The 13,830-nt window shown below is 48.3% G+C and overlaps 3 protein-coding genes across 3 annotated transcripts; 1 reads left to right on the forward strand and 2 right to left on the reverse strand.

Annotated features, from left to right (window-relative positions):
• Positions 1-460: 460 nt before the first annotated feature.
• ONS95_011844 (uncharacterized protein) lies at positions 461-4,228 on the reverse strand. Its single transcript, XM_058505443.1, has 2 exons — positions 3,388-4,228; positions 461-3,006 (listed from the first exon to the last, which is right to left on the reverse strand). The coding sequence occupies exon 2, from the start codon at positions 2,294-2,296 to the stop codon at positions 1,256-1,258; it is 1,041 nt and encodes a 346-aa protein (XP_058357963.1). The 5' UTR covers positions 2,297-3,006; positions 3,388-4,228; the 3' UTR covers positions 461-1,255.
• Positions 4,229-7,238: 3,010 nt separating this feature from the next.
• ONS95_011845 (uncharacterized protein) lies at positions 7,239-8,053 on the forward strand (the record flags this gene model as incomplete). The annotated part of the gene is made up of 1 exon (XM_058505444.1): positions 7,239-8,053. One exon carries the CDS (start codon positions 7,239-7,241, stop codon positions 7,905-7,907), a length of 669 nt encoding a protein of 222 aa, XP_058357964.1. The 3' UTR covers positions 7,908-8,053.
• A 592-nt stretch (positions 8,054-8,645) lies between these two features.
• Positions 8,646-10,467, reverse strand: ONS95_011846 (uncharacterized protein; the record flags this gene model as incomplete). The annotated part of the gene is made up of 2 exons (XM_058505445.1): positions 8,646-10,343; positions 10,408-10,467. The coding sequence occupies 2 exons, from the start codon at positions 10,465-10,467 to the stop codon at positions 8,646-8,648; spliced, it is 1,758 nt and encodes a 585-aa protein (XP_058357965.1).
• Positions 10,468-13,830: the final 3,363 nt, after the last annotated feature.

The following is a 13,830-nucleotide window of genomic DNA, read 5'->3' on the forward strand; positions in this document are numbered from 1 at the left end:
ATAGATTAAAAGAGAGGAAGTATGTGCTGGTTGTGTGATGGGTGAGAATAAACAGTTCGGTAGGGATCTGCAAGTTTGATAAGCGGAGATCTATTGTTGCCAATAAATGAGGCACTGTCGATGTCTATCTGACTGTCACTCCCCACCTCTGCAAATGCAGTTCCTGCAGTTGACAGACTATAGGAACTCGTACAGAAATAGGTAGATAAACAAGGCTGAGGAAGAAGTGCCAAGTATTAACGGGAAAAATACTGAGGCGCCATAGGAGTCTTTGTCTTACGACAAGTCCCCCAACTACTCCGACGGCTCGGCGCTCTTTCTTTTTTGTTTGGGGACAAAACGCTTTCAGTGTGTTGGTTGAGGAGGGTATTTATAGATGAGCAGTTACAGGGCTAAAGCGAAGTTTGGTCTGGAATGGTGAATGTACTCCGCAAGGCTCTGGGGAGGAAGGGATTCAGGGTGTTTTTTATTTGCTTGTTTGATTGATTGATTGTGTTACTATGGTAAGGTAGCTGCTTGCATGCACCCTATCTGACTGATCTCCTCTCTGTCTGCCCTCAACTAAAATAGGTATGTTCTGTATTCCATGCCAGCCTCCACTCGCGCTCCAGACCACAGGTCTAGATGCCGATAGTCTACCAGACTCGACATCTCACAGGGACACGATCCATAATTCCATAAAGTCAGTATCACCAAGAAACAAACGAAACTCCGACACCAGATCAGATGTCATTTCCAATATGTCTCCCCCCACGGCTCCCTTTGCCTCCAAATCCACCCAACCCAACCCTTTCCCTCCTCTGCGAGCCTCTCCAAAAAAAAGTGTTTCCGTAATGAAAGCCCTCTCAACCCCCTTCCATAACACAAACACAAAACACCAATATAAAAATCAACGCATCAAAAATGGTATCATCCCACACGCGCTCATACTCCCGCAATAATATGCAATACAATGCACCACTCCATCCCATTTCCGCTTCCGCTGCATTCTGTCATCAATTCCATCTCGCTCCTGGGTATCATGCAATGCAAGCTCCATACCCCTCCCATGTATATGTATGTTTGTTCATCGCTAAATCAATGCTCGCTGGTTGGTTCGTTTGTTCATTCTGTCGTTTGTACGTTGTCCGTTCTGTGTATCCGTCCGTCTGTTTGATTTCCGTCTGCCATCGTGTGTGTATTCCTGCTCGTTTCAATTCGTGGTGTTGGTGTGCTGTGATCCTGCCCACAGCCGTCCGTCGTATCCTCGACCTACTCAATCCATCCTCCCACCCCTCCTCCCAAAACTCGTCCACCTCCTCAGCAATCCCCTCCTGCCACTCCCAGTTCCCCTCTCCACTCCCCTCCCCTTCATCTCCTTCTCCCCCTCCTCCGGCAACACCAACCTATACCTCCTCACACTCCCCGCATCACTTCCTCCCTCATCATCCTCACAATGGAACTTGGTGCGTCGACTCGAAGCAGGAAGGATACAGTCCGGGAGGAGCTTGATAAAGAATCCACGGATGCCCTTGGATGCTGCGTCGATAGCGGCATATTCGAGGCGGCGGGTGGAGTCGGAGGTCCAGTATTGGATTGTGGTTGGTGGTGGGGGCGGCGGTGGGGAGACGGTGGTTAGGTGGGGATTTGAAGGTGAATTTGAGTTTAGGGTGTTTAATGGGGAGATGTTGGAGGTGCGGGAGGTGGGCGGAGGGGAGGAGGGGTCCGCTAGCGAGGGGAATTGGAAGAATTGGTAGGGTTGTTGTTGTTGTTGGTGAGCGAATGGAGTAGTATGGCGGGATGATAGGGAAGGTCTGGATCCAGAGTTTGAGATTCGGCCTTGGCTTGTTGTGGTTCGTTTTGTGGGCGGGCGAGTGGTGTTCGAAGAGGAGGATGAGTGTGCGGTTCGCTTCTTGGGGCGGGATGACATGTTTTGGCTGCTGGATGGAGAGTTTCGTCTTTTGACTGATGATGAGGCAGATGTTCGTCTGGAGTGGGAGGTGGATGTTGGTGATTGGGGTGTTGAATGTGACTGTGATTCTGCATATCCCGAGTCTTGACGGTCCATTTTTATTGCTGTAAGTTGAGGAGATGGGAGAGCTTGAGTTGTGCCTGACAGAGGTAGAGATGTCAGGACTGAGGGGTGATGTCGTTGAGTGAGGGAAAGCTGCCGTAATTCCATATTTGACAGATGAGCGTGTGCAGAATGAAAAGTTGCTGCATCTGACGTGGCTGAGAGACTGGATAGGGATCGATTATGCCAGTGTGTATTGATTGGATTAAGATGATGTTTCGGAATTTGAGATTGAGTGACCATTTTTGTGAGCGGGTACAGCAGCGGCTGGACGTTATTATGAGGTTGTTGATGATTGATTATTGAGTGCGTTTCCAGGACCTGATGATTTCCTATTTCTTCGACTCATACTTTGAGTAATGCTTGATCAAAATTCTTCCAGCTGTTTATTTGGAAAATATTCTTGTGGGTGAAGGAGGAATGTCGTTTCGTGCGTTGTCAAGAGGACGGCGGTGGGGCTGGTATGGAGGTTATAAATCTCCTCTCAACCCCGGTACTGGAGTCGTGCAGTTCCCTTTCAAAGACAAGGCCAGGCCATCAAACACCGGGGATAAACCCCAGTAAATCGCTTCCGATGACTGTCCTGTGTCGCCAAGGCGGCAATCTGGGCCCATCACCAGACTTCTTAATGTTCTGGTTGGATCTCAGCGTCTTTTAAGTGGTGACTACGCTTTGGTGAGAGTCCTTGCAGATAGTGGGGTGTGTTGGGCGAGTTGGGGTTGTTGGTGTCTGGCTCTAATCACCGATAGGGACAGGGATAGGCCAGGACTGGGGACTTGAGTGGGCTAAGGACCCTGAACAAGTCTGGACTTTTCCCCCACTCTCGCCAGAGCTAAAATGAGGGGTTGTTCCGGAGCGATAAAGTGACTTGAAGATATGGATGTCTTGTACATGAGCAACAAAAGTAAAGAAGTTCGAAGCAGTTGAGATCGGATATCGAAATGATGGAAACACTGCCCTGCGTTAGAGTCGGATAAGGTTCTTAATCAAGAAGCCTGACAGGTCCAGCTGCATAAAAATTATTGGCTGCAGCAGGGCTTTCAACCCTTTCTTGACCGCCACAGATGCACTTCTGCAGTTGGGATGCAGGCGCTGCAGTAGTGGGGATGACTTGCTGGGACCGTCATCCGATGTCGCCTGTGCATCCAGTGATAGCGAGAAGGTATCCCGAGGAAAAGGCGGTGGATGGATGGTCTGCAGCAACAGTGTATTTATGGCCCGGTTTGGTGTGTTGTTGTTGTTGTGGTTGTCGCCATCGAGGCTATGCTGGGAGAAATATTGGATGTAAGGAAAGAAGAGAAAACGGGACAGGAGAAGAAGCGTCATTTACGTACGTTGATCAAATGCATCATTTGATACAAGCTGTACTCGTACTGTACAGTCTAACTTGGGCTTGTGCGCATCTATTCCCCTCGGTTCCATTGACATGTGAAGACGAGATAACCTTTCTGCGTCTTTCATACTCGCACACAACTCGTCCACATCTCGCCAATCTGCTCGTGACAGCAGAGCTGAAACCCGAAAGGGCAACGGAAAGGGGGATCCTCGCCGGGGCGCAGAAGCGGGCGCATTTGAGTTGCAGCCTTCAGGACATGTGCCTCTCATCATCCAATAGATATCCGCCAGAGAAGACAAGTCCATCTGTAACGAGGACGAATGAGAATAGAGTGAAACTTGGCCCGTAGAATAATCTTCGTGCTGCTTAGCGAAATGTTTGATGGCGTTTTTCTAGACATACAAATGCATCAGAATCTCCGATGTCTCCATCGTTGTTCCTGGCGGTGTGATCGATTTGTTGATTCATCTCCGCACGTGTGATGTGTGCTGGCACGCAGCGGGTCCGGGTCCGGGCCGCTGCGTCTGACGGTTTGACTAACTGGGGAAGGGAAAGGAGGGCGCGCTCGGGCTTCGTTTTGTTATGAAAGGAGACAAGATTCGTGACATACTGGCGGTGAGAGCAAGGGGATCGCTGCGGTGAGGAGCGTTGAGATGAAGCCATTCGGATGATGTTAATGTGAGGTAAGTTATGAGCTGGGAAGAGATGTGAGTTCAGGATTGGCCTGTTTCTTGGCGCTCGCTTGGAGTAACGTGACCAATGTTTTTCCCTTCCGAAATTCCAATACTTTGTGAAGTAAAGAGAAAGTTGGCTCATCATGTCATAGTACATGAGTGAACATTCTGTCTTGGAAGAGAGACTACAGCTCGTGAGAATTATTTCCTCGTGAATACCAAGTGTTGAAATCACGTTCGAAACAAACAAGGTCTAGCGCAGTCCCTGACCTTCCCGAGCTTCACCTCATCGCTCCTTGTGTTGCTGGCATTAAGGCATTCCAGAATAATGAGAAGAGGTTGAAATCATATTCAGTCCCTAGTCAGCGAAGATGGGAATGCAAAGATTCCAACTGCAGGCACAACATGTCAATGTCCCATCCAATAGCCCAATCGCAGTTACAAAGGAGTTCACCAAAAGTAGTATATATGGTTATCCGGCACATCTCTAAGATCAAAGTACACAAGACCAAATGTAGCGCCACACAGACACAAAAGGCGCTTATCCAGTCAACCTCATTTACAATGGGCTCCCATATCGATCAACGTTTGTGGATAGCCCTCCATGCTTTGCTCAAGTATCAAAGTCTGCACTTGCTCCTTTTATGTTTCCTGTCAGTCTTTGGTCCTTGTTATTACCGATGACAACAAACACAACACGACGGAAATCCTGAGCTTGGCAGTATTTCTCTTCGCAGTAGATTTCATTCTGATGCCATACTTTATGGAAGACAATCGCTCTTACCTTCATATATTTCGCTTCAACGAAGGAAGGGGAAAGAGGAGCATGAGATGCAGCTATATTCCTCTTTTCCAGAAGCTGCCACACCCTTCACTCTCTTACGTGGTGGATCCCCGATTGTTGAAGATTGTGGAAGCTAGATTAGGAGATATATATACATGACATAGCATAGGCTGGCAAGTGGAGTGAAGTGTTTGCATTTGCACTCCGAGGTTTGAATAACTTGAGAAACTGAATTATTGTGAAGGTGAATTACTACTACAACACATACGCTGCCAAAGTTGAATCTTGACCCTGAGCCAGGCCAAGATTTCGATTATAAAATTGAACCTTTGGAAGCATTCCATTATCTCACCAAACTCCAGCAACTACCGTTCAAGGTGCACCAGACCGCGGAGCTCGAGGGACATCTCGTGACCCTGGATTCGTACCTTACAAAAAGCCTTGAAGGTCTTAGACAATGTAATAGGCTGCTCTCTTGCCAAAGATTGGATACACAAGACAACTGTCCAGACAGATGAATTAATTGAAAGTTGAGTTTCATGAGAATGATAGCAGCAGGGCAGATGACAGCAATAAACAGTCTGCCCAACAGCTAACATAAGCTCATCATACAATCTATGCAGAAACAGGTTAGATGCTCCCTTCATCGCCATATTGGCTTGAGCACGAATATTGCACTGAGTAGAGACCTTCTAGGCATCGGAGCCAAAGAGCCTGAAATCTTCTTCACCCCTCGCACGTGTGGTATGTGAAGAGAGGCACAAAATCATATTTATCGTTTCCACAGCGTGAATTTCCGACGACCTGTGACTTTATTCACAGCCTTTCATATCGCGTTCTGTGTAGTAATTTAGAGTATGTCCGAGTTTTCATATCTAATCCGTCATCTCATCAAGCGTGTCCCTGTACCTAGATCATGGGACCAGAAATATATATAAAGAGCTGCTTCTAGTCTCAAAGTTATCTTGATATCAGTGATCATGAAGGGAAATGACGACTTCAAGGCCGGGGGGTGGGTTGTGCCTCGAGGGAAGTTATGTCTTCCTTGAACAGATGCGAAATTTCGGATATTGAGGTTAATTGAAACATTTTCTTCCAGTCAATGACAGTGTCTGCCACACACTGGATGTAAACATGACAGATTGAGTATTGACAGCGACAAATGGCTTGGTAGCAGCTCCTTATGCCGCCGCATAGTCAGACATGAGCAAAGAAGTAAGACGCTCGTTTATAGCCCAAAGTTCTCACGCACTCCGATGTCCCAACAACAGAACGCAATTGGCTGTAGCATCATATATGGGGCTGGATTCCGTCCTCCAATTCCCATGAACTCCATGTTCTGATGGTTGTGTACAGCGTCCACCAACTATCAGCTTAGGGAAGCCATTGCGTCTTATATACTGATGACTGTCAAGTCCCATCTTCCAGCAAGTGCCTACGAGTACATAACTAGCTATATCCCGGGTTCTTCTTGGTAGCGGAAACACATGAATTCACCTAGTTTAGTGATTATGTTGCTCCTCTTTTCTTCACTCCTCTAGGTGAAATGAGATCCATCGCTCATATATGCTCATGTATATATATACACGCCAGCTTGCTATGATCACCTCGCTCTACATACTGAAGAATAGGATCCGTACATTAAACGGTAAGGGGGACCAATTGTGATCATTGAAGCGAGGGCTATTCCAACGTATGAATAGGGTCTTGGGGAGCCAATAAAGTCTGGGAATGGTACTATGAGAACCCAAGGAATAGCAGCCTTAAAGTGACGAAAGGGTCAACCATGTCAGATCGTATAAGATGTCGATGGTAAGAGCATGCATGAGTGACAGACAGCTTACCAAACATTGACCACGAAACTCTCCTGTCTATCAAGGAATTAACGTTCCTACAATTTATGAAGTTGTCTTTAGATCGTAGAGTCAGGGGCGAGAAGCAGAAATTCGAATTTTCACCTCAACAGTGGTGAGAGAGATGTTGGGTATCCATACCGGTATCCCCGCTCCCGGGGCTGACTAGGTAGTGTATTGGTTAACGGCTTGTAGATTTATAATTTGCTTTATGCAGCTTCAGCGCGGCGGCTCAGTCAAAATAGCTAACAATGTGAGACCCAAAGTCGCTTAAGTATTTTGCGGGTGGGAGATTATCATCTCCAATCGAAATATTTTAGCGAGATTGAAGAAAGAACTCAAAACACGCCTAGGAGCACTCGAGAGTTTATCTTCCGTCCAAAACAGTATAGCCATAACTTAGACGCGTCGAGATGGCGGGTTTTATCTCACATCGAAGCCTCGTCGTTCTTCAAACCTTTCAACTTCCCAAGTATCCCTCCCACGATATACAATAGCATCACTGTTTCTGGTACCAACCATCGCCAGTCCTTCAAATATGCTCAGATGTATCGTCATCAGCTTGATTGGGACAAAGAATATCCACAAGGTGACGAGACATGTGTTCTCGCTGAAGCCCAGCATTGTTGCCAGGCAGTTCCATGTCATCCCGCCATACCGCAGCAGTTGCGATTTCGGCGGCCCCTGTGACTGCAGCGAGTGTCGCGCGGATAGGAGGAGATCTATCTGTGACATTTGCGACATCCGACCTGCTGTGGAGCAATCGTACGAATGGTCTCGCGATCGCAAGGGTATCTCGGGTTATAGTTCTACCTCTTTCTGCGAGCAGTGTTGGGAAGACGAGCAACGCAGACAGAAGAAAGAGGAGCAGGAGATGAAGCGGAAGCGGGCTTCCCGCAAGAAGAGCTGGGACGAGATGATGAGGCGTGTGAGGGGACTTGCTTCTGCGGAGCAAGTTCCCGTAGCCTATGCCGTTGAGAAGCTCAAGGATGTTTGGAGATTCAATAATTCGCGAGGGTGGTACCAGCGACATCTTATATATCGCATGTTGCAAGATCTACAAATTGTGAAAGTTCGGAACAGGTATATGTGCAATAAACGGCGAGTTGATGCTATGGATTTCAAGTTGTGGGTCTACGGTGAGGATCTATACCTCGAAGATGAAGATCTGGATGTTGACAACGAGAATCCGGACGTTGACAATTGAGAGCCATTGGGATGTACAATATGAGTCATGTGTGAGAAATGTGTTGAAGTAACGATGTGGGAGGGACTGTAGTAGTACTTGGGAATGGCACGTTAGATAATGAGGAAGATCTTGTTGAACAGTTTATTTGGAAAGGCTACTTTCGGTGAACATGCCATGTGGGCAGGTGCAATGATCACTAGCACGCTGAGGTGCCTTCAAGGCAAAAGAGATCACTAGAGAATAGCTGAAGGCTCGCTGGTGATACTGGATTGACAGACAGAAGCTAATTGCTAAGGAGAGAACAGCCTGTAACACTCGGGCTACCCTTTTAATAGGGCCTGATTACGTATGCTACGCTAATCCACGTGCGTTACAAGAGGTTTATTGGAACGTCAACGGTAGTAGATTCCAGTAGTGAGTACCCCAGCGGTGAACCGGCCCACACCGCCTGAAAGTATCTATTGCTTCTCCTCCACAAGATTATCACTTCCTACCGTTCATCTCCCAAGCATTCTGACCCTTTTAGAAAATGTCGTGATATAGGTAGCTGCTTGTTTGAACCACATGATACTAAGCGCTCATAAAAGAACAACTGAGAGAAGCCGTCAACGAAGTGAGCAGACCCCTCATATCGAGAATGCTTACACGATACTCTGTCTCAAGAACTGGGCGAATCTTTGATGAAATCCTCCGAATTCCCCTCCATATATCGTAATCGATCCCCAATATCTCTTTCTATCTCCTCACACACCACTCCTACCCATACAAAGTCTGCAACCCCTTCCTCGCAACAACAACCATCCACTTACACTTCTCTCCACTTCTCCGTCCCAGCTTCCAATTCCCATACCCCGCTCGATCATCAAGCCTCCATACCTCCTCCACAATATCCAATACTCTAGAAACCTGTTGAAGACCAACATACTCGTCGTGTTTGCGGAGCCCGTCGCGGACGCGGTCGCGCCAGTATTGTTTCTGAGATAAAGAGGAGGATGACGGTGAATGCAGTTGGTCGAGATGGGGTTGATATGTTGGGTGGGCTTGGCTGGACGAGGGAAGAGATGTTGGTGATGGTTGGAGAACAGAAGGTGTGAGGGGGAGACGAGGGTGGTTGAATATGTCGGATGTTGAAGGATGGGGATCTACGAGCCAAGTTGCTGCGATGAGAGCGGGTAGACCTTGGAGGACGCGGGTTCCTGAAGATGGGGGGATGGTGGCGAGGATGCGGAGGATGTGGATAGATAGGGCGAGGAGGAAGTTATGCTGAGCTGGGGTATGTGGCTCTTCTTCAATCTCGCATTCTGGCGAGTAATCCTGGGGCTCAGTATGTCGATGGAGAAGATGTGGAAAAGTGTCGTAGAGTTGTAGTAAGCCCGCCAATCTGTACGCTTCCCTCACACTTAAGATCTCCTCAACGTTCGTCTTTGGGTCTTGTGGATCCTGGAAATTCCGACTGTCAAACTGCTCCAGATCTAACAATTCCTCCTCGGCGATACCTGCCTTCTCCTCCAAGAAGTCTCTCATCTGCCCTTTTGAGATGTAATGAAGACGGCATAGCGACCCAACCTTGCCAACAGCCAAGCACACTTCATTCGAGAAACCCGTAAGTGGATGTGGATACACTTTCCTCTGCTCCTCCGGCACATCCGTATCGTCCACAACATCACGACACATGTCCAGCTTCGCCAACGTACTTTGCAACGCCTCCTGATAACAAAATGACTGCCACGGATCACCCACCGCAAACGACGATATCATAAACCAGTACACATACGCACCCAAAATGAACGTCTGCTGATAATTCAACCTCTGCCCCACCCTCCCCATCAACCACAACGACAGCAAAATCTGACTGCCAAGCACATGGCTCAGCCCTGTATCATTAACATCATACCAAGCACTCGTCAAGCCCGCAAAAATAGACGCCAACATCAACTCATCCGAGACGGCGAACCCGCCACCACCACTCATCAACATGCCTATGTCGTCACGCACAGCAGAAAATGCTTCAGTTTGCAGACGCAGGGCTTTGATGCGCATGGTGGGGTGCTGGCGGCTGAGTTGCGCAGCGGAGGAGGCTTGCAGGAGGAGGAAGATGGGTTTGGAGGTGCTGAGGATGAGAGGGGGGATGATGCGGAAGGGAGAGAAGGGGGAGTCGAAGCAGCCGGCTATGCGGCAGACTCGGGTGAAGTAGTGGTGGATGAGGGTGGTGGTGTCGTCGTAGAGAGGTTCTCCGAGGCAGGAGCCTGGGATATAAGAGCCGCTGCTTGAGGATGATCGTGATGTTTGGGAAGTTGTTGGCGACTTGGAAGTCCGTGATGGGTGGGTTTGGGCTTGTGGCCGTGATGAGGAAACTTCATCGCTGACCCATTTGAGTGGCTTCTGGTAGCCTGGGCATTGGAGCTTTTGACGACGGCATTGGTTACAGTTCGGGATACCCAAATCGCATTTTACCTATACTGCGTGAGTATCAGCAAAGAAGATGAATGAAAGCTTTTCACTGTTGACATAAACTCACCTTCCGGCGCTTGCATTGTTGGCATCCGGCACGGGACTTGTGGCGCCGAGCTTCCGACATTTCAGCGGTTATGAGATAAGACTGGCTATATCGTTGGATGCATATATCTGGGCAGACTCGTGAAATACTGATATGTATGCTTGAAGCCTGCAATCGCTCATGAGATGTAAATGATGGAGGTAGGTTGTTGAAAGTACCCCACGGTCCCACGCTAGCTGTGCCCCTCCTTGGAACTCGCTTATCGTCGCACTATTTCTCCAAAAGAAGCTTAGTTTCGAAAAGGCTCAGCGATTATCCATCTTTCAAGGCCTGTCAGGCATGTGGTTTACATCAAGAAGCAATCTGTGCTTAGTTCGCTCATGAATAACGTCTTGGTATGCATCCGCTGTTGTCTTCCTGGGTCAAGAAGCTGAGATGTTTTTGTGCTGAGAATGGTCTAGCGTATCGTTGCCGAGACGAATGAGTGACAGAAGTTGATAAGGATGAAGCACAGGAATGAAATTTTATTACAAAAGCGTAGAGAATATCCAACTTACCTTATTACGTTCCAAGAAGGGAGAATTTGTCACTTTTTAAGCCATGCCACCAAAAGTCAAATCGAGTTCATCCCCAGTCCCGCGCAGAGCACAAGAGGCGAGCTCATTCGCTTGCAATCGAAAGCTATTATGATTTCTTTCAATGCGGAAGAAAACAACTTCTACCAAGGTAGGACCAAGAGAACACAGAATTAGTCCAATAGGATGTACAGTCCACACGTGATAGATGTGACTTGGAATTATCACCCATCTTCAGCCACTCGCCCGATATCTAACCATCACGAGAAGTGGGGCTACACCAACAAAAAAAATGATGGGTCATCTAATAACATACCTTCGGCCCTATTTCTCTGCATTTCACTCTGTTGCACATCGCAGAATCCAACGGCACTCCAATATCCGAACATCCGTCCTTTCCAGCTCGCGAACACAGCCTAGCCATACCTTTGTGGCTCACTAACGCCCGTCCTACCCGCATCCAGCCAATAATATCTCTTTGCCATGTCGATTGAATGATTTCACGCCAAGTTGGGATATTCCAAAGACTGAACAGGAACGATTTATCTGTAAGTTGCGCCTCGTGCCGTTCCCATCGGTGCCGTGATAGCCATGCTCGGCACGAGCAGCTTCCGACTTCCGGTTGGATGGGAAGTGGTTATTGTTTGGCTACATCTGGAGGTAGTGATGTTTTCGCTTAGGTAGAGAAGGGGGTAATGAGACGTGCGGGAGGTTGTTATGCTTATCAGGAACGAGGAGGCATAACGGATAGGAAAAGCTTGTCCATAAGTCTAGATTTAAGGGCACTCTTTTCGATAAAGTTTACACCAAGCCCTACAGTATTTGCGATCGACAAATCACAGTTTCCCAGATTCAGATTACCGATTACTAGCGAATACAAACAAAGCTTCTCTTTTCAGCTCTTCACATATGTCGGGCATCTATCTATCCATCCTACCCCGCCCCCGCACTCTCCACCACCACGCCTTTCGGCCGCATCGGCGATATCCTCCCCTCTCCCCCCCACCATCCTCGCACAATAAACCACTCACCTTCCTCCAGCCATATTTCCCCAACATCGTACCATCCAATCGCAATCTACTCATTCATTCTACCATGGTAAGTACGCTTGAGATGAAGTTTTGTTGCACATCGCATATTTCGCTCGGTTTCCGAGCGGGCGCGCCAAACCCCCGAAGCTCCGTGGATTGGCCAATCAGATGGAGTGGGTCGGACTCCGAAATGCTGAATGTAGAATTGATGTTGGGGAGGAATGAGGGTAGGGATGGTTTCGTGTGGTTTAAAGAGGGAGGAAGAGTTTTGGAGAGGATAGTCTCGATGATGCTGGGTGTCTGGTACTGGTAGATGGGTGTGTGAAACTTGCTGTATTGGGTGGGGATTGAGTTTGGTTCGGGTGTGGGGATGATAGCTTCGGGTTGAGCCTTCTGAATGCTTGCCACATTCTTCTTTAAGGGTTTTGTATTCACGGGTATTGTTTCTAAACCCTCTTTCTTCTCATCGTTGCTAGAAATCCTATCGTCCTTGACGGGCTGATTTCATACACAGACTCCGCAAGATTCCATCGGACATCTTCCCATGTTCGAGACCACTGCTCACCCTCTTCCCTACTTCATTTACTTACCCCTCATATTTGACCCAATCGTAAAATCAAAGACTCTCAGTACTGTAAATGCGGTCTTTCCCGCTCTCACGATCATTCTCTCCCTTACCATAGATCCTCCACATACGGCCGACTCGCGCCCAGTGGTAACTGTCTCTCCGTCGGGATCATGAGACCGAGCCCGAAAGTCGGGCTTCGGAGGGTTTTCTTTCTGCCTGCGAGTTAGATCGTTGAGACTCATGATTTTGTTGGTTTAGATTCAATATGAGCTTTTATTGTTCCACCGCGCGAAGAATTCATCCGTTGACGAGGCGGTGGAATGTTTACTGGTTCGGCCGAGAAAGCTCGGTTAAGGGTGTTTATTTCTTCCGCTCCGCACCCAACCGCGGGGAAAGGGGATCTTTCCTAAATTCTGGGAGATCCATTTTCGACCAGTATGTCTAGATAAATTAGCTACAAAATATGATCTTACTCTCATCGGAGCTCTTCGCCGTCGCCGACTCGCTTTCCACGGGCTCACAGAAACCCCGCGCCAGTCTCTTTCATATCTCCGCCGCGGACACACTCCGGAATTCCGTATCTCATCTCACATCATCCTCCAAATATCGCAAATCCAGATCCAATCCACCTTTTTCTCGCCCGAAGTCCCATCTCATCTCATATTTCTCACCCAGCCGTATTCTCCGCTTCTTCTCCACTCCGCTCCGTAACACTACCACTAGGTCCTCCACAACTATTAACGCCGTCTCGCTAGCTCACCCTCCCGCAAGCCATCGGCTTTAACCGCCATCGATCTCCACGCATCGGCTCGCATCTCCGTCCATCGGCCGCCCTCGGCGACGGGGTTTATACTCTGATGTGCAACAAAAGACTTCATTGAATCGATTCGAAAGAAAGGATTAGTAAACAAATCTTGCGATTGGTTTACTGACGTGAAATGTGGTTGTGGCGTAGGTAGGTTGGACCCGAGGATCCGGCTCGGAAAGCGCGGGGCGGGCCCAGGTAAAAGAGCATGGAGATAGGTGTGTTGGTGCGCAATTTGTGTAGATACAGGAGGGAGATGGCGCGACGGAGTTATGGGTGCGATGTGCAACAAAGGGGGGTGATTTACTTGCAGAATGGTGGAGTAGGATTAGAATATGCTGTCTTGAGTGAGAGGTAAGTCGGCCAGGCTTCAATCCCGTGGTATGAGGTCTCGGACTTTACCTAGGTACGCACATTCCTGCTGTTTTACTATCAAACATACCAATTAACAATCAGAGGGCATGT

The sequence above is a fragment of the Cadophora gregata genome (assembly GCF_030347475.1).
Source record: "Cadophora gregata isolate MNR1 chromosome Unknown scaffold_6, whole genome shotgun sequence".
Taxonomy (NCBI): Eukaryota; Fungi; Ascomycota; class Leotiomycetes; order Helotiales; family Ploettnerulaceae; genus Cadophora; species Cadophora gregata.

Bases quoted from the DNA above. Each gene is read 5' to 3' on its own strand.
- ONS95_011844 (XM_058505443.1), bottom strand. From the start codon at position 2,296: ATGGTCACTCAATCTCAAATTCCGAAACATCATCTTAATCCAATCAAT.